The 24,121-nt window shown below is 38.8% G+C and overlaps 3 protein-coding genes across 7 annotated transcripts; 1 reads left to right on the forward strand and 2 right to left on the reverse strand.

The window, feature by feature from the left end:
* Positions 1–1,214: 1,214 nt before the first annotated feature.
* On the reverse strand, positions 1,215–8,832 carry nsun6 (NOP2/Sun RNA methyltransferase family member 6). Of its 3 annotated transcripts, none has more exons than XM_023325977.1 (12): positions 8,792–8,832; positions 8,353–8,454; positions 6,014–6,169; positions 5,843–5,934; positions 5,596–5,702; positions 5,360–5,513; positions 4,578–4,659; positions 4,302–4,421; positions 3,862–4,006; positions 3,635–3,780; positions 2,175–2,300; positions 1,215–2,094 (listed from the first exon to the last, which is right to left on the reverse strand). In XM_023325977.1, the coding sequence occupies exons 2-12, from the start codon at positions 8,440–8,442 to the stop codon at positions 1,915–1,917; spliced, it is 1,398 nt and encodes a 465-aa protein (XP_023181745.1). In that variant the 5' UTR covers positions 8,443–8,454; positions 8,792–8,832; the 3' UTR covers positions 1,215–1,914. The 3 variants fall into 3 exon arrangements, with proteins under 3 accessions (XP_023181745.1, XP_014324098.1, XP_023181744.1); XM_014468612.2 differs by having other exon boundaries at positions 5,843–5,940; XM_023325976.1 differs by having other exon boundaries at positions 1,216–2,094; positions 5,843–5,937.
* Positions 8,833–8,912: 80 nt separating this feature from the next.
* arl5b (ADP ribosylation factor like GTPase 5B) lies at positions 8,913–19,145 on the forward strand. Of its 2 annotated transcripts, none has more exons than XM_005798568.2 (6): positions 8,913–9,284; positions 12,965–13,025; positions 13,117–13,264; positions 14,722–14,805; positions 14,935–15,086; positions 16,086–19,145. In XM_005798568.2, exons 1-6 carry the CDS (start codon positions 9,239–9,241, stop codon positions 16,132–16,134), a joined length of 540 nt encoding a protein of 179 aa, XP_005798625.1. In that variant the 5' UTR covers positions 8,913–9,238; the 3' UTR covers positions 16,135–19,145. The 2 variants fall into 2 exon arrangements, with proteins under 2 accessions (XP_005798625.1, XP_023181870.1); XM_023326102.1 differs by having other exon boundaries at positions 8,914–9,284; positions 12,927–13,025.
* On the reverse strand, positions 18,556–23,999 carry maf1 (MAF1 homolog, negative regulator of RNA polymerase III). Of its 2 annotated transcripts, XM_005798567.3 has the most exons (8): positions 23,450–23,999; positions 23,114–23,202; positions 20,956–21,087; positions 20,707–20,869; positions 20,504–20,625; positions 20,304–20,423; positions 19,643–19,735; positions 18,556–19,546 (listed from the first exon to the last, which is right to left on the reverse strand). In XM_005798567.3, exons 2-8 carry the CDS (start codon positions 23,194–23,196, stop codon positions 19,522–19,524), a joined length of 738 nt encoding a protein of 245 aa, XP_005798624.1. In that variant the 5' UTR covers positions 23,197–23,202; positions 23,450–23,999; the 3' UTR covers positions 18,556–19,521. The 2 variants fall into 2 exon arrangements, with proteins under 2 accessions (XP_005798624.1, XP_023181869.1); XM_023326101.1 differs by lacking the exon at positions 18,556–19,546 and having other exon boundaries at positions 19,644–19,735; positions 20,294–20,423.
* Between the last annotated feature and the right edge of the window lie 122 nt (positions 24,000–24,121).

Here is a 24,121-nt window from a genome sequence, read left to right on the forward strand (position 1 = left end):
ATATATGATTAAAATAAAAGGTTTTAGTATGTCTAAGGTCGCTACAGTTCCTCCCATACTTGGGGTCTGTCTCTGCCTCAAACAGTGGAGTTAAGTATTTTGGTGTCTAGTTCACAAGTGAGGAGATGGATAGGCCTTGCCAGTCAGTAATGTAAGCCAAAAAGCAGAATTCTTGATTTAGTGGGCTATTAACATGACATTGTTCAATATGGGTGCTGGGACTAATCCTCACTGTACCATTATGTCAAGGAGTGAAGTGGGTGCATGGGGAGGGGGAAGTTTTGTAGTTTTTAAAATTATTTTTGCTGTCATCACACTGGAAATAGTATCTTATTACACTTGAAATAAGACAAAACTAACCTAAAAGTAACTTTTGGCAAGCTATAAGTCAATAAGTCTTTAATATTGATAAAAAGTTCTATTTCCACTGGCAGATTTTGTAAAATGTCATTATAAGTGAAAAACAATCTGCCAATTAGTCAACATTAAAGAATTATTGACTTAAACAAGCTCCTTTATTTCACCGAAAAGTTACTTGTAAATTAGTAAAATCTTATTTCAAGTGTACTAAAATATTTGCTCTAGAAACTAAACAAAAATACCATATGGTGCTTGCAATTCGGTATTGTCCCCAATGTGACCTCTGTATGATTTAGCTGAATAATGAACTGATTTGAGATTTCTATCTGGTGCTAAATTAAAGGGTGGTTTCACTGTTTGAAGAATCTCGACTGGATTTGATTGTTTAGGCATTGAGAGGACCTTAATTTGAGATGGGCATAAAAAATTTAATATATAATTCTGAAGGTATAACATGTTTTTCATAAAATGTTCCAACACCTCAGTCTAGGAGCCAGTCAGCTGGCTGAGAGCAAACTCATACACTTGTCCTGTCTGTTCAAGAGAGGCAATTTTGGCTGTCTAGAAACACTTCTTGTCACAAAAACACAGTCATGGTGTGGAGACTTAAGGAGCACCACCCACACCATACTGGTTTTAAATGAGTTTGCAAGCTACGAGTGACATGTCTGAGAAGCAGCTGACTGTAGACTCAATTAGAGTTGATAACCTAATTATCTTGCTCTAAACGCTTGTGCAAAGCTATAAAGAGCAGAAAAACATTATGACATGGACTTTTTTGTGTGTATTTTTAACATCAGACTAATCCAGAAAAATAATCAGCAGTGACTATAGTTATTTCTATTTTTTTTAAATGCAATTATATCATAGTTTGTCAAATTTGTGTAAGTACTGTAAAACATATGCTGTATCTGCATATGTACACAGGTATAGCTTATCTCATAGTGGCCCATTGTAAACAGCAATTTTAATAATTTTTTTTGTCCCATAAAAACAACTTAAAGATAGAATAAGTTTACATTTTTTCATGTAGATTTTTTTTATTGCATTAAAAAAGTACTTCAGTTTCTCAGTACTGAATAAATCTTCACACCGTTTATAAAAACTGAATGAAGACGGCAATGAGCAGATGTGACAAAAAGTGAACACAACATAACTTTCTTCTGCAGACTTGAGCATCAGACAGACTAATTACACATCCCGGTTGTCTGCACCACCAATGAATTGTTAATACCTCTTATGACCTCTTTCTGTAAGCTACTTCCTGAATCCACCGTCACCATGGCAGCTGTGTCGTCACTGTTGTTATGGCGACCGCAGCGCTGCTACTGCTGCATTTGCTAGTGCTCCTTCAGTTTCCCTCCCTCTCCTGCTCTGTGTTTGTAAAGCTTATCCCTATATGGCCTGCAGTTTTAAAGAGCAGCTGTTAAGAGGCAGATGCTGTAAACTAGAGTGAGTTTGCCCGTTTTATATGGCCCATCAAAGTAAACACAGTGTGTCAGTGTAAGCAATACAGTTCCCCCCCGCCTGGGTGCAAGAAAGCATATCCTCCGGTCATGTTTTTAGGAACTTGGCGATAAAGAAGCCGATGGTATCTGTGTCTGCCCTGCAGGTGAGGGGCGCTGTCGTGTCTGTCTGCTCCCAGCTCAGCTCAGGACTGAATCTTTGGAGGAGGCGTAGTTGCTCAGGTGACAGTCCGGCTCCCAGCATGCCCTCTGAACCGATGTGAGGTTCCTGGGAGAGGCGAGAAGTTTCAGTGGCATCTCCTCATATCTTTGAGCTTTGAATCTTTCCATGCAGTGAACGTACTCTACCTGTGGCTGCAGAGAGAGGCAGGGAAAGGTGTTGAGGGCCCAGGCTACCTGCTCCTCATTCTCTGATAAAGTCACAGTGCAGGTGCTGTAGACCAAAACTCCACCTTTCTTCAACAACCGCACCGCCTGCAGCAACAAAGACTAATTAATTCTTTAAATGTAAAGAGATCATATTGTAAGTGTTAGAGGTGCTTATGCAGTGACGAGTCCTGATTCAATTCAAAACAGAGGGAGATTAAATGTTGCAAATGATACAATTGTCTCTAGAGTTTTTGTAGATGCTGATGTTTGCTTTCAACCACATGTAACATTTATATGTAGTCAAAAAAGTTGAATGACAATCTCATGTGAGCAGAGCATTTACTTCCCAATATTTATGTGAAGTTTTATGTATGAAGATTTTTTTGTATAGCAAAAAAGCTTTTTATGGCTGTCTTTCATCAAGAGCTTTCTTCTCAGTCTTTACTGTTTATTCATTAATGTCCTCTACCAAACCTCTGACAACTTTAGACAACTGCTGTATTTATAATGAGATTAAATTAGACGGTTACAAGTTAAGAGGAATTCTAAAGTATTAAACCACATTTTATTTGGAGGTGAAATTTTGTGTCTTCACAATTATGCATTACTTTATTTTGTGCCATCACAAAAATCCCCACCAAATATTCCTGTTGTAATCTAACAGATTGTGAAAAAAATCAAAGTGTATGAATTATTTTTGCAATTAACTCTAGCTTGTTGGGAGCATCGAAAATCTTAAATGTTTATCTAAAAATACTTTTTATAGCCGGCTAAATTTAAGAAATCAGAAAAAGTATTTCAATATTTGAAGTAGTTTTACACCCTTACTCATAATTTTCACAGTTTTCCCCTCAGTCAGAAGTTGGGAAATTTCCCAAATTAACAAGCATCAGAAGGAAACAAAAGTTTTATCACAAAAACAAATGTTTGAACATGAATAAAATAAGTCTTAAATAAGCATAAGTACTTGCTTTAGATTCTAAAAACTTCCTAAAATGTCTTTGATAATTTTGCTTCATAAGACTTAAAGGTAACCAACTCTTAACATCTTATAAATGGTTTTATTCACACTTGTCACATATATCTTAGATTGGATGAATATATCTTCAGAGAAATCATCTTATGGACAGTGGACATTTTTCTATGTGTCAACAGAAAAATGATTCCTGAGCAGCTATTTTCTATCTAGACACCAAATGTAATTAGAAAAGAAGCCCAAATATAATTACTAATATTATAGAACTAATATCTTAATAAAACTTGAGAACAGACTTAAAAATATATTTGATTTAGAGTTTGCTTCTCTCAGCCTAAAGGACACATGGTATTCTTCAGAAGCTCTTTGTTTCACTTAAACGTGATTAGTGTCCAATGCTGTCCTCTACAGGTAAAAATGAGTAAACGACAGAAGTGTTGTATCTGTGTGTAGTAAGGCCTACAGCCTGAAACAACTTGCGCTGCAGCGGCGGGTAGGAGCAGAATTCCTTCAGGCTCCAGGTGCTGGCCATGTTGGGCCGCTGACCCAGGCCGCTGCAGGGAGCGTCCAGCAGAACCCGGTCGAAACTCTCCGGAGGGAAGGGAGGTCCTGGAGTAATGGGAAAAGTAGACTGCTTGTTATTTAACTCAACCAGAGACACACAAAAGGCTTAAAGATGTCATGCTTTACCTTCAGCTTCCTGTTTTGGCTTGTCACTAACAGCCTGAGTGCTGTTGAAGCAGAAAGCTTTGATGCTCTGCAAACTCAGCATTTGTGCGTTCTGACGAATGCGGTCGATCTTGTTTCGGATTCTGTCCAAGGCCACAACTTCTCCCTGTGTCGGACAGTCAAGGAGGACTTCAATTCTAATAACTATATACTCTAATTATGTAAAAATGTTTTTAATTATTTATAGAAAATAGGAGCGTCACTACAAGAAACATATATTTCACAAATCATGTGCTGAAACTGTCATAAAAGTAAAAAAAAAAAGAATAAATAAACAAGCAAAAAACTGTGAAGCCCCACAAAAAGCCCACTCTTCATTCATTGGCATATAAGCAACAGAAAACTTGTTGAGGAGCAACATTTTTTACTTAAAGAGTCCACATCAAAATCTACCACAGTACCTTATCCCCCATGAGGGCAGCAATGTGGCACGTCTTCCCTCCAGGGGCAGCACACATATCCAAGATTCGTTCTCCAGGTTGGGGCGTGAGCACATGCCCCACCACCACAGAGGGAAGGTTCTGCAAAAAAGAAGGCAATGTTAGCAGATTATGCAGAGCAGCTTCAACTGGTGACAAGAAAGTTCACAGGCTTTATTAAATAAAGTCTGGACTCTGCCCGAGTTTATCAGATGACCAATTTATCATCCTCGCTTTAATAGGCTTTGACAGAAATACCTGCAGGAACACCATGCTGGGCAGAACACCGTCGAAGGAGGGACTCTTGTAAAGTGGATCCACCATCCGAACACCCACACCTCTGGAAACACACGTCACCATAGAGATCCTTATGAGCACTGGTGTACAGATATAAACACTTCTGCTTTCTGATGAAGTGTGTTGTATCTAGTATTTATTTCCTTGGATATAGCAAAAATTACATTTTCTCCTTAAATAGTTATAATGGTTGTTTTACGGCTTTAAAATGTGTTGAAAGTCGGGATGTCTAGCAAAATCAAAATAAACTCAGTTCTCTATTAAAAAACTGTCTAAGTTATAAATAGTGAAAACAGCTAAAGACCAGACAGCAAAAAATGCCAATTTTTTATTTACATCTAAAAAATGATTACACTTAAGTTTATTCTTTTATTTCTGTTAAAGATAACTTGTTTTAGTAGCTAAAGCAGAAAAATAGTGTAATAAGAAGTACCAGATAAATACGAAAAGCTTCATGAAAATAAATGAGTATGTAATTGTATAGTGGAAGGAAGATGATCCTTTTTTATATATATTTTTACAGATAGAAATCTGAAAAAAAGATAGTGTTCAATTAGTACAGAACCACTGCCCAAGTATGAAGACATTTTAGGCAGAGCTCTCATGAAATTCTAGATGGACTTAAATCTACAATAAAATCTCAACCCAACGGAGTTTTTCCGCAATCATCTTCTCATATCATTCACATTATCCTGAAACTTTCTTGGCTTGCTACTGGTTAAAAAAAGAAAACATTCGACCACCTGGCCGGGGTTTCAGTGGCGAAGATGGCCGACCGATCCATCTCGGCAACTCCATTCCCCACAAACACCCTGTTTCCCTGGAAGCTTGTCGCTCCACGAGTACACCTTCCTTCTAAATCGGAGAAGACCGACACCATGTCTCCCGCCTTCATGTCTGAAGACAAAAGCACAATATGAAGAGCTGCTGGAGGACATAAGGAAGACAGTTGAAGTGATATTAAATACAGCTGTGTTACACTTGGGGCTGGCGACGATCCCTGGGGCGAAGACATGAGCTCCTCTCAGTACGGCGCTGCCACACTGAGCGCCCACCACCAACTCAGAGCTCAGCCGCTCCACCGCCCTGAGGATTCAGAGGAACACATGCATTTCTTACATGTATTTCTATAGTTATTCATTTAATTTCCAAGCTGAGGTTTTGGGTTCATGTTGAGTGCGAGCTGCAGAGACATTCTGAATTATGTCCCGGCATTCCTCGCATACCTCGGGCCGTCAACAGGAAGCAGCAGCACATCTGTGATTCTTGGGTGTGGAACAATCTGGACAGACGGTACTTCTGCTGACGAGCCGCATTTCTGCTGCTTCAGAAATAAAAATAAGTGTCTCATCTGTGACTCTAGTGAAAACTTGATACACGTAAATTCTCTTGCTCACCTTCTCGAGCTCTTTCTCCAGACTGAGCCTGATATCTTCCAGAGGAGCCAGGTGAGTGCTGGCTCGCACACATGTGGAAGAAGGCGGGTGAGACAAACACGTGAGCAGCTTCTGGAAACGACTTTCTGCCTCCTGGGTATCCACAGCAGCTAACACCTGAACAATTTACAGCCAACATGAAAAACACTTCATTTTCAGATCAGGTAGTTCAATGAGTTAGCATAGTTTCAGAGTTTTTAACATAGTCCAGTACATTTTCAACGGGGTTGAGGTCAGGCTACTTGCTAAACGGCAGTGTGCTTTATCCATTCTAAAACTAGATTCAATGTGTTTAAAATCAATGTTCTGCAGGAAAATTTCATCGTGACTAAATGTCAACCTTGTAGCTCAACTGTCTGCAATCTGCAGTTCAAGAGGCAGAAATGCCTCTTTGGTCCTTGTACAATGGCCAACTGATGTTTTAAATATAGAAATAATAAAAAAAACTCTGATTTTAGCAGGTTTTCATTGAATAATTGCATTGAGTTTTCACAATGAAAATTTCTTGCATCCTTTTCCACAAATAACATCCCGATAGTGCTTCAATTTTCTTTATTTCAAAACCTAAATATAAACATAAAAAGTTCTTAAAAGGTTCCTTAAAAATGACAATACATTTTCTATAGTTGACATAAATCAAAAATTGTCAAAAGTTGGATTTTTTCACAAGTTCATGTTACATTTGTGGTTCTAAATAGGTTGTAATGGTTCTTTGGATTGTAATGGCTGCAAAATCCTGATCTAGCTGCAGATTGGAGGTGAAGTTCAAGAATTAGGGAGGCTTTTAAAATTATTCACTTTGTGCAGGCCCTAGTCATGATGCTATCACTGCCATGGTTGGCAATTGTTAAAGGTAAAAGGTAAAGGTAGTTTTATTTATATAGCACATTTTTAGCAACAAGCCAATACAAAATGCTTCACAGGATTTAAAAGAAAATACAAACAAAATAACAAACCAAAAGAAAGAGCAAAAAGTGCTTTACGGGAATTAAAAGGAAATACAAATAAAATAAAAAACCAAAGGAAAGAGCAAAAGAAGAAAAATAATCTAATGTTGATCTAAAGTATGTAAACTAAGCGCTCCTGTTCAGGGTTGCTAAGTATCCTCTGGTCTAATTCCATTTCTGGGTTGGGAGAACAGGAGTCTAAAAAATAGTCTAACAATGTTTATCCAAAATTGTCCTCTGGGCGTCTCTGCATCTAAATAGTGAGTGCTCTACATTTTCTGATAAAATAAACTAAAGAGTGACTAATCTAATTCCTTTTCTGGGGTAAAAGTGAGTACTACACAGCTTCTAAATAACTGATAATAATCTAAAGATTAATCTAGGAAATGTAGTATTGGTCTTGATCGTGAATACTCCACAGTTTCTAAAAAAATAGCTAAATTCTAAGGTTGTTCTAAAGCCTTTTCTAAATGTTTCAAGCATTTATAGATTTTTATAGCTCCATTTAACTCTTACAAATATATTTTAAACTAATTTTAATAACAGAACAGAAACCTGAGTAAATACCAAAAGTTGTTTTCAAATGATGATATGAAAACATCAAAACATATTGGATCCTTTTTAAAAATGCAATTTGCCTCCCATTCTTAAATCATGTTTTATCTGTGATTATTACCCACTTTTTCACTGATCCCACCCAGTCCTTATTATTGTCACCCCTATTGACTCAACTGAACATCAAAGTTAGAGCCTTTATCCATAAATGGAGAAAACATGGACAAAGGTTAACCTTCCCAGAGTAGCAAGCTATCAAACTTACCCCCAAGAGTGCACTGAAAACTTATCCAGGAAGGATTGAAAAAAACTCTAACCAAAAAAATAAATAAATACAATCGCCTCACAATTCCCAAGAAAACTATTGATGATTCATTTGGGCCATCAGTTCATGATCTTAAGCTCATGTGTACTTTGATATTGCTGTAGGATAATGGTCCAAAGCGCACGAGCAACTCTAAATCTGAAGAAACAAAAATAAAGGTTTTGGAATGGCCTAGTCAAAGTATGGAATTAAATCAGACAGAGATAATGTTCCATAAACTTAAACAGGAAGTTTTGTGCTTAAGAGACCGCCAATATAACTGAATTTAAACAATTCAGTAAAACAAAGACCAGAGAAATATTAGACAGTTATGCAAAAGACTCATCAGTTATCTCTTACACAAGATGGCAGTTGTTGCATGTGTTGTTGCAAGCAGAATGTTATGTAAAAATAAGACAAAAATCACAACTATGGCATAGCATGCTCAAGCTCACAACTCAAGATTATAATCTGTTTCCAAAAAAAATACTTACCTCTTTGTTTAGGAAGACATTTCTAAGATATTCTGTCACTTCTGGCTTCAGGGAGATTTTTGGAAAGACTGACATTTCTCCAGGGTGCATCAGGACGTGATTCTGTTAACAGAAACTGTGTTCAAATATGCTGTTGGACATACTGAAATACTGATAAACATCACTGACTGGAGACTTTTCTGGAACTCTTTCAGAGACTTGACTGTGATAAATGATTCCTGCTTTGAATAAGTCCCAATACATAATTCCAAAACCATGTGTTCAATGGTTATATTGATTTTTGTAAAAAAAATAAATAAATTGGCTCTAAGGTAATGATATAATAACCGACACCTATGACCTGTTTAACAAGTTCGCTTTTTGTGAACATTCATAAAATTAGCATTAATACTGATTTTAAGCAGATAAACTTTACCGAAATTTGTAATTCCATACTTACGGCATGGTTCTGATCTGGTTGTTTTGACTACTGCTTCCGCATACGTCACTGAGAAAGTCACATGACAAAAACCATAACGTAAGTAGTGTTACGTCATTACGTAACACGCTTATAAGCGAATAGTCGGGCTTGCTCTTCTGTGAGCAGCTAACTGGCAGAAGTCCTACCCAGCTGTGTGGACGTATCGTTCCGCTTAACAGCCTTTTGTCCGATTTGTTGTGTCTTGCATTTCGAGTCTTGCATACCCTCTCGTTGGGTATATTTTAAAGAAACGGACGCGCATGGAGTCTTTGTTTTTGGGAAGGCGCTTTGTCGTAGAGAAAATGTGCAGTTACTCTTAGCTACCGCAGCCAAGCTCGGACCGCCGCCGCACGGTGTGGACAAGCAGGGAGCGGAGAGAAGCTAAAGGGCTGCTGTTAGTCGACCACCCCGAAACCGATCAGAACGATGGGCCTGATTTTCGCAAAACTGTGGAGCTACTTCTGCAACCAAGGTAGGTGTCGTTTTTGGAGATAAAAATAAATAAATAAGTAGCAATGACACTGTTACGGTTCACTGCGAGCTCAAGTCTACCGGAGATGATGGAAGCCCATTAGCTTGAAGTGAGCAGCAAGAGCCGCAACAACAGATGAAGGAATTATCTCGCCACGCATCTCTTCGGCTCTGAGTTGTCCTCTTCTTTGTTCGGGTTGAATGACAACACAACAACAAAAACTCTCAATGTGTCTATCCGAGCCACCACTGCGGTGCTTAATCTGTTTATCACCTAGTGGACGACATAATTACATTAAGTAAGAGAGCCTGCCTCAGTTTATCCAGTTTGTCAATCAGCTTTAGTTCACTAACCAGGACACAAAGCATTGCATAACTTATCATGGGCTTTCTAAGAGTTTGATGAGCTAGATAAAATTTTCTACAGTGCTCCACTCCATCGAACAATGGATAGTACAGGGTTTTATAGAAGTTTTGAAATGCTTTTCCTGGCCCGAAAACGTTGACATAAAAGATAGAAACTCCAAGATCCTCCCAGTGACGATGATACCTGTATATTAGCTGTGTATAACGACACATTGTACAACTTTTTTTTTATGAAGTCTTTTAAAACTTTGCTCACACGTTATTACATAGTTCATTGTGGTGTGGCCAAGCCCTACACCTGTTATTTTCTAAAGAAGGACCGTGGTTTTATAATAAAGAACAATGTTTAATTGAAGATGACTTGAGCCTTGTCCTTTTTATGTGATACCAGAGTGACCTAAGCTGACTATTACTTCTACGGAAGATAACATAACACAACATTTCCCCCTACCTGCCCACTGCTGGTGATCTGCTACACTCTTCCTTCACTTATCAAGATATTCAGTCCTACTAGGAAATATTTACAGTATGGAAAAATACAAACAGTAATGGTGTGGAAACTAACGTTGTCCCACCCATCAAGTACCACTGTTACAATGCGACAGTTGGCAATCTAAAAGCAGTATGTGTGTTAATCTGACTGCGGCCGCCTGCTAAGTTCCTCAACGACTTACCCAGTTAAGATCAGCTCGTTAAAGCTGCATCATTTTAAAATAGGACAAAAAAAAAAAAAAAACAATATTCTGTGATTCTTGTGACTTTAGATCATGGCAATGATGAAGTGGGTATTTTTATAGTTATTATATTGGTCATGTTATTTGACCTTGAAGAAAATTGAAATCTAATTTCTCTCCAATTTCATAGGAAATACTGCTAATTGACTATTTTGGGGGTGGGGGAGGGGGTTTATAGGGATGTAGACAATTGACTTGTGAATTATTGGTTTATAAGATCAAAATTATTTTCAATCAATTAATAACTTTTGCTTAGACCTTCTTTTAGTGCTGTAGTTTGACCACCATACTAGAATGGGAAAGATAAACTGTCAGAGTTGGTATAGGATGCAAGATGCACTTTTTGTGGCTCTGTTTTGAAATATAAACACTTGACAAGCTCCTTAAGTTTCACAATGTCCTTTTTTGTTTGTTTTTTGGGGTTTTTTTAATTGAGCATATTATGAAAATTTAGCCCTTGTTTTCCAGAAAGACGGTGGATCCTCTCCATACAAGAGAAACATCTGGGTTTTTTTGTTGTTTTAAATGGTCACTTATTGGTTAATTGTTAGTTGATCGATATGATTAGTCAACTTTAGATGAATTAATCAGTAACTTGCATCAGTAGTGGTTTCATTTTTGCAAAATACTTAGTTTCTACATTTAATAATATTTTGATGATGGTCGTTGAGTTGTTTTATTGTGTGTACTGGGGCAATAAAAGCAATATTACTCTGAGCTGCTTTAATGAACCTGGGGGTCAATTAAAATGCTTAAAAATGTCCAGATTAATCATAAACAATAAAGTTATGTTGGGAGACTTTAACTTGTTGACTAGACTGACTGGAAACATGGCCGCGCGCACACAAAGCTTTCACATGAAACCATTACAGATTCTCTGAAACTCTGCTGCAAAGATATTGTCTGCTTCTTTTTTGGTGGTTCCACAGAAAATAAAAGAAGTGGAGGTGAGAACAAGAGTAGATACGTGCGACTGAACTAAATCAAAGTGCCTGAAGGACAATATTTTACTAGACTGGATTCTTAAAATAACTCCCACACAGCGTGCTTAAAGAAGGCAACACAATGAGTTTAGATGGCATGGAAGCAAGATTAATCAATTTGCATTGGCTAAGAACGGACAGGAACTCTTTGTGTAGCATAAACAGAAAACTCCACATAGTTAATGCATAGATTACATTCTTAATTGAGCTTTCTTTGGGAGAGACATGAGCTTAACTGCATGGTGAGTATCTCAAAGAATTTGCCATTAGTTACTACAGTTTGAACATTTGTGAGGTTGTCTTTACAAGGGCTATTAAATTTCATAGTTTTGTGTTGCAGCTTTTTATTTTAAATTGCCATAATAAATATCATCTAAGAGCAGTGATTATATTTCATTTTTGTATTGTTATTTAGACTGTTTACTACACACAGATTAGCCGTGTTTATAAAGGATAAAGTTTTAGTGAAGTTTAAAGCAGGATTAGGTTTCTAGAAACGATATCCCAAACATATGAGTACAGCAGAACAAGGGTACAGCTGTGCTGTAGTCCGAGAAGCATATAAGAAAAGCTGCAGTATTCACAACTTATGGGATATGTTAACAGGGCAATTCTTCATAAACATGGACTGTGTGGAAAAGGAAAACACGATTGTTGGGGTAAAAAAAATAACAATTTCTGTTTGCAGCTTTTGACATGCCATATACAGAAGCGTGTAAAGAAGGTGCTCTGGGTCAAAGCTGAACTTTTGTTTTGCACATTCAGAACACAACATCCACACAGTGCTGGTTGGTAGCATCATTCTGTGGGGTCCCACTTAATCAGGAGATGGATAAAGCTAAATACAGGACAACACTGAGGGTAAAGGGAACGTCAAGAGTCAAGAAAAAATTTGAGACTCCTGATTTAAAAAAAAAAAAAAAAGACTTTTTTTTTTTAGTTTTTTTTAAATATATATATATATTTTTTTTTTTTCTTTCCAGTTAAATTTTCACTAGTTTGTATTTTTTCACATAAAATACAAAGTCCAAGTTTGTGGTTCCAACATAGGAAAATATGAGAGTTTAGGGAGTTCAGGGGAATACTTCAATCAGAGACTGGAAAATAGTCAAAGATGAGAATAAAATCTGTTCCCGTTGTGTCTTAGTTTTATAAAACAGCAGGTAAAAGATTTTGTGTTCATGCACAAATTTCATTGCTTGTCATCAACACATGGTAGCAGGCCATGAAGGAAGCAATACACAATGTATATCCTGCAAAGCGAGACCAGCAGAACTTCCTTCCCTCCTCGACTCAGAGGAACAAAAATGTTCATGTTGGCTCCATTACTGTGTTCATTCAGCCTAAATACTCCCTGCAGTTCTTATGAATGGTAAGAAGTGATGTCAGGGAAAACTGAGACAGGAAGTTCAGAGAGTGATTATTTTTTTAAAATGTGCTGCTGTGGGTGTCAGGGGTGCTTTGTGTTGACTGAAAACATCACGTTTAGTTGTTTTTTTCCACTCCTCTCTGCCACGCAGTGCTGTTACAGTAAACTGTGCAGTTTGTGTCTTTCCTCAGATCATAAAACAAATCCTGGTTAACTGTTTTTGTCTCAGAGCACAAGGTGATTATTGTGGGTCTGGACAATGCGGGGAAAACCACCATCCTTTACCAATTGTAAGTACAATCTTTGAAACCATCCTGAAAACATAAACACATTTTTTCCACTGCTCTTAGGTTCTTTAACTTTTTTTTTATTATTGTATAGTCTGATGAATGAGGTTGTTCATACATCGCCCACCATTGGGAGTAATGTGGAGGAAATAGTGGTGAAGAACACCCACTTCCTCATGTGGGACATAGGTGGACAGGAATCGCTGAGGTCCTCCTGGAACACCTATTACTCCAACACAGAGGTGAGAACCACGTTACGTTTTAGGTCAGCATTGTTCCAAACTTTTTCCCAGCACTTTTGTCTTGGGTTTTTATTTTCCATGTTCTGTCTCCTGAGTGGCAGCTGGTGCGGTCATTCAGAGCTCAGACTGCAGCAGGGGTCGCTGATGTCAGCTGGGTTAGCTTTATCACAAAGGAGTCTGTCTGAGAGGCAAAGTTGGGGTCAGCTGCCGCAATATTTAGGATATAAAGGGACAAAAAAAAATGAACAGGAGAGGCAGATGTGTTGGGAACAATGCTGAAACGCCACCAACACTTCTCTCATGATGGGAGTCATTTAACAACAGCTTTTATTACATCTTAGTGCATCATTTCTGAAAAATATTCTGATCTTTGTGCTTATCAGTGACAAAATTCTAAAGTTGAAGATTAGCATGTTCTTTTATGGCTATTGTGAATTCAGTTAAAAATACTTTAATCCTAAAGAATAATCAAATGTTTTTGTAACTTGTATTATCCAAGTTTCTTCAGCATTATTGTAGATGTTGATGGTTGTGGGCAGGAGGGATCTCCTGTAGCAGTCTGTATTACAGCGGTTCTGAAGGAGCCTAAAGGAAACTGGAACTCTTTCTTTTATTTACTTATTTCATTTATTTTTTTCAACTAAACATTAAGTTAATAAAAACTGTAACTGCACAAAAATTGGAAGCTTGTTGATCAAGAGTTTTGTTGTTGCTTTTGAGTGCCCAGTTTTGGTGAAACTTTACGCTACCAATACTAATTTGAGCAGTTTCTGATTTCACTTTAGGTGTCTAAATCAACAGCTTTAAGTTTTTGTTTTTTCCTAAAATACTTTCAGGTTTATGTTAAAATAAAACTACAGTGGAGTAAAACCATCTCTATTGTCTTATTTAGATAATTCATGTTTTATCCCTTTACAAAAAAGGAATAAAAAGAAAACACAAGTGTGCTGATATCGGTGTGGCCTGGTAGCACTTATGTTTCATCTACTAATTGCAATTTTTCTTTATTTTTGAATGAGCAAGGTCAACAGAGTTTATCCTTGTTCATCTTTCACATTAAAGTGGCTTAAAAACAAATGCAAGGATTTTCAAATCAGCACAGAGAATCCTTTTATATAGGTTGAAGTTTCTAGATTACCTATTGCATCCTGAATGTGTCCATCCCTTTGTTCAAGTCAAGTAGTCATGTGACCACCTGCTCATGATTGGTGTGATATTTGCATGTTAAATACACCATGTCAGCCCATTTGCAACTTCCGCTAGAGTCGATTTGATTTTAGTGCCGCCTCTTTCCAGACAAAACATTTCTTTGGTCTCCGGTCATTGAAGGCTCCTATTTCTCATTCAGAAGAGGTTGTTGGCTTAGGGGTCAGAACGATTGGATATGCCCACCCATCGTGTTGCATTAAATTCCTTTAAAAGTCTCTCTGATTTTCTTTTTTTTTTTGCCTCTGCAGTTCATTATTCTGGTGGTGGACAGCACCGACAGGGAGAGACTGGCCATCTCTAAAGAGGAGCTCTACAGGATGTTGGCTCACGAGGTGGGCGACGCTTCAGGAAGAAAATAAGCTTCACTTTGTCGTTTCTGTGCCATAGTTGCACCATTGTCAAGAACTTGCAGGTCAGAAGATGTGATTTAAGCTGCATTGTCCTCTGAATTGTCCCCTCAGGACTTGCGGAAGGCAGCTGTGTTAATATTCGCCAACAAGCAGGACATGAAGGACTGCATGTCTGCAGCGGAGATCTCCAAATACCTCACCCTGAGCTCCATCAAAGACCATCCCTGGCACATCCAGTCCTGCTGCGCTCTGACAGGAGAGGGGTGAGACTCTCTACTGGTTTACAAACCAATACCAGATGATTGATTAAAATCTCCCCTGTTCAGAAAATGGAATAGAAAAAAAGTGATGCATGTTCTTTTTCTTATATGTTTGATAAATTCACACAGTCATAGTATACATTCAGTCCCTTTTTAGAATGACGCACTAAATAAAATTCCGTTCTGGAGATGCTGGGCTCATCTCCCAGCAGAACAACCCTAAGCAGCATATAGCCAGGGCTACAGTGAAAGTATTGTGTGAAAATGGACCAGCGTCCATTCCTGAGAATCTGTGGGGAAACTTGAAATTTGATATTCCGACACTCTCAAACTAATCTTACCGGATTTACAGGCTTTTGTTTGTAGAACATTTTGAAAAATATATGTTTTCCATTCAATTGTACTACTATCACATAAAGTCCCAAAAATACATTTCATGTTAAAAAGATAAATTCAAGGTTAAGAAAATTTTAGCTGTTATAGAGTGACTTTCAAAACTACAACCAAGTCCACATTTTGTATACTTGTGGTAGATTTATAGTTTTAATTCATCCAAAATGTTGTTTTCTAAAATGATGTAAAAAAAAAACATATTTATTTAAATAAATTATTTGCTTTGTTAGCCAGTTGTTCCACGTTTCCATTGGAATTGTGAAAACATGTGAAAGTGACTCTTACGTCTTTCCATCACTGTAAACTTAAACCTCATCCACAGATTCAACTCCTAATTCTGGTAATTAAGTTAAGATCACTTTACTCAGACCTGTGGCAGATTTAGGTTGAATTTTGGGCTTAACTGCAGGCCTTTGAATCTGTCTTGCTAGAAGAGCTGTTAGCCACCAGGTGTCGCTTTTTTCACTAAACAGTTTCTTTGAACTTGAACGTCTATGCATGAGTCAAATCGAGATGCTAGCATTGTTATAAGCAGCTAAAGGTGTCAGAAAATAAAGTTCTCTGTGGGCTTTGGGTCTTGAATCTTATTACGCCTCTTCTTTGTTCCAGTTTATGTCAAGGCCTTGAATGGATGACCTCCAGAGCTGGACTCAGATAGCCCCCCTGTCCTGCCATCAATGCCTGACTACCTTCACCTCTCCCTAATGAGGTGGCACACCATTTTTGTCCTTACTGGCTTCCTTTTTTTGTCTTCAGTGACACAACAAGAGGCAGCACCGCCGACGGACCACCACAAAATCATTTTGTGGAGTCGGAACAAAAACAAAGACTGCGAAGAAGGTTGTCAGTCAAGGACAATTTACACTACATGCATATCATGTCGCGTTACATCTCATCAAGCTGAGTACTTTAAGGGAACTTTAATATGGTGCAGCTTTCTTCAGGTTAAACGGAGGAGTTACACAGTATTATGAAAGCAGCTCCAATGATTATATTTACACTAAGATGTTCTATTAATTTGACACAATAATGTTTTTATTTGGTTCTCATTCTGAGCACAGATGTTTGTTACGTTTTGTTTCAGGTTCATAAGTTACAGTCATCATGTCTCTCATTCATTTGGAGTTTTTAAACCAACCTGTTTTTTTCTTTTATGCCATAAATGATCCAGCCAATGTTGGCATGCTAAATTTGGAAGATGGAAAATCACTTAAACATCAATTGGACTGCAAGTGGAAGCTTGGTTTTAACAGTATTTCTCAGCATTTTATAAACGATGCATTGAGTTATTTTAGTTTTGCTCTATAGTGATTTTAGTGAATAAGAGGTTAGTTTGTAGGCTTATTTTACTCAATCTTTCTCTTGAACTGTTTTTGTACAATTTAAACAAAGGGATCAGCAGAAGCCACTATGAAACAGGTGCCAGGCGTTTAGAGGAAACTGTCGCTCATGAACTGCTTGCACCGCAAGGTTCGGTGTCCCACCGACTTGATGTTTCAGCTCTGGTACTTGGATGTTCAGCCTTAACTCAACCTCTCTAGTCTGCCTGATTCTTTTCCTCTTCCGGCTTGTCAAATGAATCCTTTACCATCACATCTATGCACGTGCCACTTTGAGAACTTGTTGTACAAGTTCAGACGTGGCCATATTTGGAGGTGCATGGCTTACAGTGAGCCTGAGTCGTCAGGCGGCCAGATAAACAGGAAGTTGAACCATGCACTTGTTAACTCTGCGGCAGTGAGGCTTCCAGCTGGAGCTCACAAAGCAAGGAAACGGGTCACATGCTGTGGTGACATCTCGTCTGCATCATGTACTGCATTTGTTTTTTCATTAAACAGTTGTTTTTGAACAAGTGTTCTGTCATCCTTTGAAGAGGTCAAGTCCTCTGTCAGTACATCAGTTAGCGTTCCAGATAGGTGCAGTTTAGACAATAGAGGGTTCCTGAGTCTTTATGGGAAAATTTCCTTTGTAAGACTCAATTTTCATAATTGTCAGTTTCAAATATTACACTGAAGTACAGAGTTTAATGGCAGATATTTCTAAGGTGTTTACACTTTACATATGGACGTCCACTAGAAACTAGAGTACAAAGAGGTAGGACACAAGGAATTGTAGGGAAAAGATGTGGGCAGGATGGAAAAGGAGGGAAGAGATTAAACAAAAGGCATATTTTAAGGAATAAAGTCTGGGAATAACCTTTTCTCAAAACTACCCAGACTTGGAAAATGCCAAAATCAAATTTCAGAATGAAAGTCTTGCTCAAATCCACCAGCATGTGTGATAAACACCTACTTCATCCATGTAGCTGATAGAGTATCTTAATGAGATATCAAATGATGCATCTATAAAATATAATCCAACCTGGCTTATTCCCAGGGATTCACCATTAATCTTTACAAGCAGCTGTTGAGGTAAAAACAACTGAATCAGTGGTGCAATGAGATTTGTTGGGTTGGCTCAGTTTCACCCACATCTTTCATGTCACAATACTTAACACTTTCATTGTTCTGTGCACCGTCCTCTGTCAGGTGTGTGAATCTACTCCAGTGACATTCCAACAGGCTGAATATATTAGTACCTTAACATTGAGAACGTTTTCTCAAAATATCAGTGAATCAGTGCATATTTTATGCACTGATATTGCACTATTTGGAACACAGGTACATATTATTTAAAATTACATTCAAAAACTATTACAGGTCATTTTAGAGATTCTCATAAAAACCCAAAACTTAGTTTCTTACAAGACTAGAAGATTATGCAATGCAAGTTATGTTTCCTTCCACTAAGCTTTAAATTAACATGCCAAGATATCACGGTCCGCTTCATTATGTTATGACTTTTTAAGGTTTAATATTAAGCACTTACTATGATTGAATAGACAGTTTAAATTATATTTCATTTATACTATTAAAACAAATATACAAAAAACAATTGGGAGATGTTCATTACCTGTAAACCATAGTAATCAAAATAAATATTTACTGTATAATTAACCTTTTGACTTCATTCCCAGATAAATCTAGAGGCCAAACCTTCCATTGTTCCAGTTCTGTTGTGGGAGAAGAAATTCAGGCTGTTAGGATATAAACACCGATTTATTAGGATCTGTACCACTGGCCAATCAAAACAAGGCACAGTAGTCTTAAAAGGACACCGAATGCATCCCGTCTTTTAATGAACGTAAAAGTAGCCGTGCAGTTTTTGAAATGTCTAACCTGTACTCTAAAAATTTACTACACATTCACTTGTTAAAGAAGCACTGCAATGAGGCAATGAACAAATGAAAAAAACAGCAGGAACACACACTGAGGAATGGAGCGTTAAAATAAACTCAATCCAAAATATTACAAGTGTATATCAGTGAACGTCTGATAAAAGCCGATATGTTGTCCAAGCTGCAGCCTAGATGCAAACCCCTCAGTGTCAGAACAGGTACAGATGAGAACTTGCAGTAAATACCTACCATAAGATAACATTTCAGTAATAAAAAGGGTTTTTAGGATGTCAAACATTTCACAGTAACATCACTTTCACACATAAAAAGACATTGAAGACACAAAGTCAGCTGTCCATTCAGGCCTCTCTGCCTTCCAATCAACTCAGCTCAGTCCAGAGATGGACTTAAATGTTTGTTGTCACTGGTGCTGGTGTAATCTGGACTTTCCTGTCTATTAGGAACAAACCAAACTCTCTGGCAGTCTTTTGCATCTTTCTCTGCCATAAATCCACTTCTGCTCAAGCGCCCTTGACAAAGTCTTTGGGAAAAACAAAACATGTAGAGAAGAGCCCACCGGTCAAAAATTATACATTGTGGGTGATAAAAGGAACTTCTTGTTGCGGTGGGGCGCCTTCACTAAAACGTCCACCACTTTGTGGCCGCAGAGTTCGCCGTTGGACAGAAAGCGACCAAACATGCTTCAGTCCCAAACAACAAAACGCCTTTGGATGAGGCAGCAAAACTCCCATGGATTTTAAACAAAAAAGGACAAAGAACAACAGGAGTACGGGTACGGGTGATCTTTGGACGTTGCAGATCTAGGATCTACACACACAGAGCTCTGGGGAACCTGAGGAAGAAATTCAAAAATGTAAGTTGAGAAAGAAACAATGAGGGGAAAAAACAAAAAAACACACACAACATCTTAAGCCATGATTAATCTCACCCTTCCTCGGTGAAGCCGTCCATCTCTTCTTCGTCCTCCAACTCCATGTCCAGCTCGTTGTCGAGGCAACCTCTGCCGTAGCCACTAAGAACACTGTAAATAATCACATTGGTTTTAAATCTTTAAGCAAGTTCTATTCTTAGGCATTGTTCTACTATATACATTTTTTAAGAATTTTTTTTGCTAATTTGTTGCTGAACAAATAAAGATAAAACCTAAACCCAAACAAAACAAGCTTCAGTCCTTCATGCTGGTGACAAGGCAGAAGGAAACTAATCAAGTCGATTTAGATAACATCCTGTTTTATCCTCTGTGTAATGTTGCTTAAACCTTTCTGATTTTTGTTCCAGTTAAATGATGGGAAATTCTTGGCTTTGTTTGCAGTTAATACAGCAAAAAGAAAAAAAAATACTGTTCAACCTGCTAAACACTAATCTGAGTCAATAAGAGGAAAATTGGCCAATATGTTCATCTCTGATTCATCCACTACATTGTTCAAAATTCTGCCTAATCCATTCAAATCTCGTGCCTTTTCTGACACCATTGATCCAAATGCACAGAAAGAAATCTGGTCTGTTTTGAGTGCCCTTTAAAAGGAGAAAAAAACAACTAAACTTTTACTAGGAGGCATCTTTAATAAGTAATGCTTACTGGCACAGACCTGACGGAGCGACACGTGAAGAACACGATCCTCTTCAGTTTTTTGTTGTAAAAGAAGTAGTTGAAGGACCAGAGGCTCCCCTCTTCACCAAAAGGATCAGAATCAAGGTCTGGGTTGTAGCTGAGAAACAAGGAGAAATAAAAGTGACTCCATCTGTCAGAATGGTGCGTTTAAGCGTCGTAAATCACCAGAACGCTGACCTGTAGATGTCACAGCTCTGCAGGTTGATCTCCTGGTCGATGGCGTTCCACAGCTCGGGTCCTACAGAGTTGAACTCTTCTCCCACCGATGAGAACAAGCTGCTGTTCACTGCGTTCACCACCTGAGGAGAAAACTACAGTTTAGCAACATCCCATTGTATTTTTAGAATAATCACACGTCCTGCGGCGGCAGAAGCACTCACCCAGTTGAGGCTGGGCTCTCGGCTGAACTCGTGGGCCCGGGCGGCGCTGAAGTCGTAGTCCGGCCTGAAGGACTCGTTGAGCGTGGTGATGAGGTAGAACAGAGTCTTCCTGCAGACCTTGTCGCTCAAAGGGTTTTCACCATCCTCGCTGCTCTTCCCCAGCCTACCAAACAAACACAATGGTCGGCATCCCTTAAATACTCCCTGTTACTTTCTCTGATTTCTGCTGAACTGGATTGCTGTGCTTACTGAGAGGGGCTGGTGGCGCTGGTGGACTGAGGGGGAGAAAGGGCTTCCAGGACGTGTGGCTCCCCCTCCTGGCAGAACTGCTTAAACATGTGTTTATCATCTCCTGCCATCTTGCAGGAGTAGCTCTCAATCCTGCAGGACAACAGAAGAAAAAACAAAAAAATCATTAATGCTTCAAATAAAAACATGTGAAACAAAGCTTGTTATAATGTTTGTTTTTATTTATTGGATGATTTGACACATAATAGCACCATAACATTTTGCAAAGTAGAAAGCCATAACATTATCATCCAACTAAACATGCTTTAGGTTGCAATTATAGAAGAATATCTAAGTTTTGCCATAGATCCTCAATTGGATTTAGGTCTAAACTTTGACTAGGTCATTCTAAAATGAATATGCTTCATTGTAAACCCTTCTATTGTAGCTCTGGTTGTTTTTTCAGGTCTTTACACATTTCTTTCAGAAAGGTCCTGCCTTTGTGTACAATCCATCTTTTCTGCAACTCTGACCAGTTACCCTGGAGTTCCTGTGGATTTAAGACATTGGAAGCCACATATACTTTTTCCTTCCAGTTCTGTTATTAACTACTATCACATCAAATCCATTAAGTGTGTTTTGGACTATTTATCAAGCTCTGGATATCCTCTGGAAGCCATAGCAACACAAACGCCTCGCCAGTCTCCATCAAAGATCTCCTGCGCTCACGTATCTGGGTCAGATGTCTCTGGGACAGATATCAGCGGGCAGCAGACGGCAGTTGTTTATTTTCCTCCCGTGCACTCTGACTGAGGTTACACAAGGTGTTGCAGCTAAGGATAGAGCGAGTGTGAAGATCCTCCCAGATTCTGACGGCTTTAATTATAGGAACATCCAAGGAGCACGGAGTGGAAATAGCAGCACTGGTATTCCCAGCACAACACAACACAGCTGACCTTCTGTTTGAATCCTGTTGGCAACAACTCAGCCATTCAGACACAGGAGTAGGCAGCATGCATGTGTAATGAAGGGGCTCATGCATTAATTAATGGTAAAGCTACTTATTTACAGATGCAAGAGACCTTCAACCTACTTTTCCTGCTACCTTGTGAAGCCCTTTGCACCTAAATCCTTTACAGATAAGCAAATACTTAAATCACTTCAGCTTGTCTGAACTTGAATCCATTCTCCGCTACAGCTGTCCTGCGCTGAAAGACTCCTCCAGTCAGGCTGAAACACCAACAGAACTCAGCTCTCATGTAACAAGTATGTTAACACTCATGCCAGCTCAACAACGGTCTCCAAAATAACCACAGAACGCCGTGATCTGCGTCAACCCAGGCCACGGCCACCACACTGCTCAGTTTCACCAGCCCACACAGCAAAACTGCATAGCTACACAGCCCACTGGAGTTTATGTAATTACACTCCTTTTAGCTGTATCTGCAAGGCCCAGCTGGGAGGAGAGGGTTGCATAACCTGAGGCACACTGATATGGTTTACAGTCTGCAGACTAAATAACAAGAACATCATCAGTGAACTTTCAACGCAAGCTTTGAAAGTAGGCCCGTAGAGTAGTAAAACACTTCAGTAAAATTGTGTAACCTGTAGAAGGCTGCTGCAGCTTCACTACCCCAATTCAGCACAAGGTCAGTGATCGCTGTATGTGCTGACAGTCCTGTTCCATGACGTCAAAAAGGTTAAACTTTCTTTCTGCACAAGAGAAATGCACAATACAGACTGCTTCCTCCAAATGCTTTATGCTAAGAAGTTAGAAGTGCAACCATGAGGATTTACTTTCTGCATCCAGAACAGGGTCAGGGTCGATTGGAAAACGGGTGAGGAAAAACTGGGAAAAGGTTAATAGTTAAGGCAAAGTTGGGCTCTAGTCATGTTTGTGTCCAATGCACAGTGGAGGATCACAACATAACTCAACTTTCCAAAAAACTCCCAACAGTTCCAAATCCAGCATTTTCAATGACAAATTTAAGGTCTAATTAGATAAAAAAAAACAACTTTTATCTGCTGAAAGTCTTGCTCTCTGGCAATGTGATAAAAATCCCGACAAGTTTGATCATATAACATTTCCCTTTAAATTGCTTCTTACACAAATAATCACTCATATTCAGTCACCACTTCCACACTGAAGGGCTGAAGCATTACTACAGAAGGGATTTACCTGCCGAGGATACGGGACTCCCCTGTTTCCACACACAGCCGGGAGCTGAGGGCTTCAAAGCTGGAGTTTTCCAACAGCTTCATGGCAACCTGGGGTAGAAAAAAATACATTAAGATGACATTATAAACCTTATATAAATTAACAAGCACACTTTTATTCACAAATAGTGCCGATAAAGTAAACAGAAAAAGAAACTCGAGCAAGAAGACAGAACTGCGCAGCAGCGCCCCTCTTGGGTAAATTACAGACCAAAACACTATTTCCTCTAACAGAAAACACTGCCCCTCCCCCACACACAGTCTTCCTGGTTCAACACATCGATTTTAATTCACTTACCAACAAATTATCTTCCACTCAGGCAGAGATAAAAAGCTTTAACCTCGTAGCAGTCGACTGCGCCGTTAGAAACTGACCTCTTTTGTCAAAGCGGTTCACGAGGATTAACGATCCGCGCTTTGTTTTTTCTACCAGCTAACGCTAGCTGCTAGCTTGAATATTTATTCTTCGGTCTTCGCCTCAACGCGAAACTAATACCGTGAACTTGAGCTTTGGTATCTTACAGAAACACTCGGTCGAGCGGGAGATGTTCTGAGGCTCTTTAAGTTTATAGAGAAGCTGCTCTTCCCGATTAAATGCGACGAGATTAAATCCAGAGACAGTTGGGGTCCGTCGGAGTCTATCTGCAGCGGCATCCCTTTCGACCTGATTTTACAAAACGATCTGTGTCGGGGGGATCAAGTCGCTCTTTTCTCAGCGACTCGATCAGAAAAGCAGCAAAAAAGCTACTGAGCCTATTAATAAAAAAAAAATCACAACTGAAAGCTGTTTCTGCTGTCTATCGATAACCTTCAACAACCGCTCTGTTCTCACCAAAACAACAGGATCTACTGTACGTGTTGACCCAGCCCCTTTTCATTTATATACAGGTTTTGCTAAGAACCCACCCATTTTTTATGTCCCTTTGTGATTGGCTACTTTTGCTTGTCTCTATGTGTAGCATGAAATGCG

The sequence above is a fragment of the Xiphophorus maculatus genome, chromosome 21 (assembly GCF_002775205.1).
Source record: "Xiphophorus maculatus strain JP 163 A chromosome 21, X_maculatus-5.0-male, whole genome shotgun sequence".
NCBI classification, from domain to species: Eukaryota; Metazoa; Chordata; class Actinopteri; order Cyprinodontiformes; family Poeciliidae; genus Xiphophorus; species Xiphophorus maculatus.

Bases quoted from the DNA above. Each gene is read 5' to 3' on its own strand.
- arl5b (XM_005798568.2), top strand. From the start codon at position 9,239: ATGGGCCTGATTTTCGCAAAACTGTGGAGCTACTTCTGCAACCAAG. The intron at 9,285-12,964 runs GTAGGTGTCGTT...TTTTTGTCTCAG, and splicing joins GAGCTACTTCTGCAACCAAG to AGCACAAGGTGATTATTGTG. The intron at 13,026-13,116 runs GTAAGTACAATC...ATTATTGTATAG, and splicing joins ACCACCATCCTTTACCAATT to TCTGATGAATGAGGTTGTTC.
- maf1 (XM_005798567.3), bottom strand. From the start codon at position 23,196: ATGAAGCTGTTGGAAAACTCCAGCTTTGAAGCCCTCAGCTCCCGGCTG. The intron at 21,088-23,113 runs GTAAATCCCTTC...GTTGTCCTGCAG, and splicing joins GAGTCCCGTATCCTCGGCAG to GATTGAGAGCTACTCCTGCA. The intron at 20,626-20,706 runs GTGAGTGCTTCT...TTTTCTCCTCAG, and splicing joins GAGAGCCCAGCCTCAACTGG to GTGGTGAACGCAGTGAACAG.
- nsun6 (XM_014468612.2), bottom strand. From the start codon at position 8,442: ATGCACCCTGGAGAAATGTCAGTCTTTCCAAAAATCTCCCTGAAGCCA. The intron at 4,007-4,301 runs GTACTGTGGTAG...TGTCCGACACAG, and splicing joins CTGCCCTCATGGGGGATAAG to GGAGAAGTTGTGGCCTTGGA. The intron at 2,095-2,174 runs GTAGAGTACGTT...CGCCTCTCCCAG, and splicing joins GCCTCTCTCTGCAGCCACAG to GAACCTCACATCGGTTCAGA.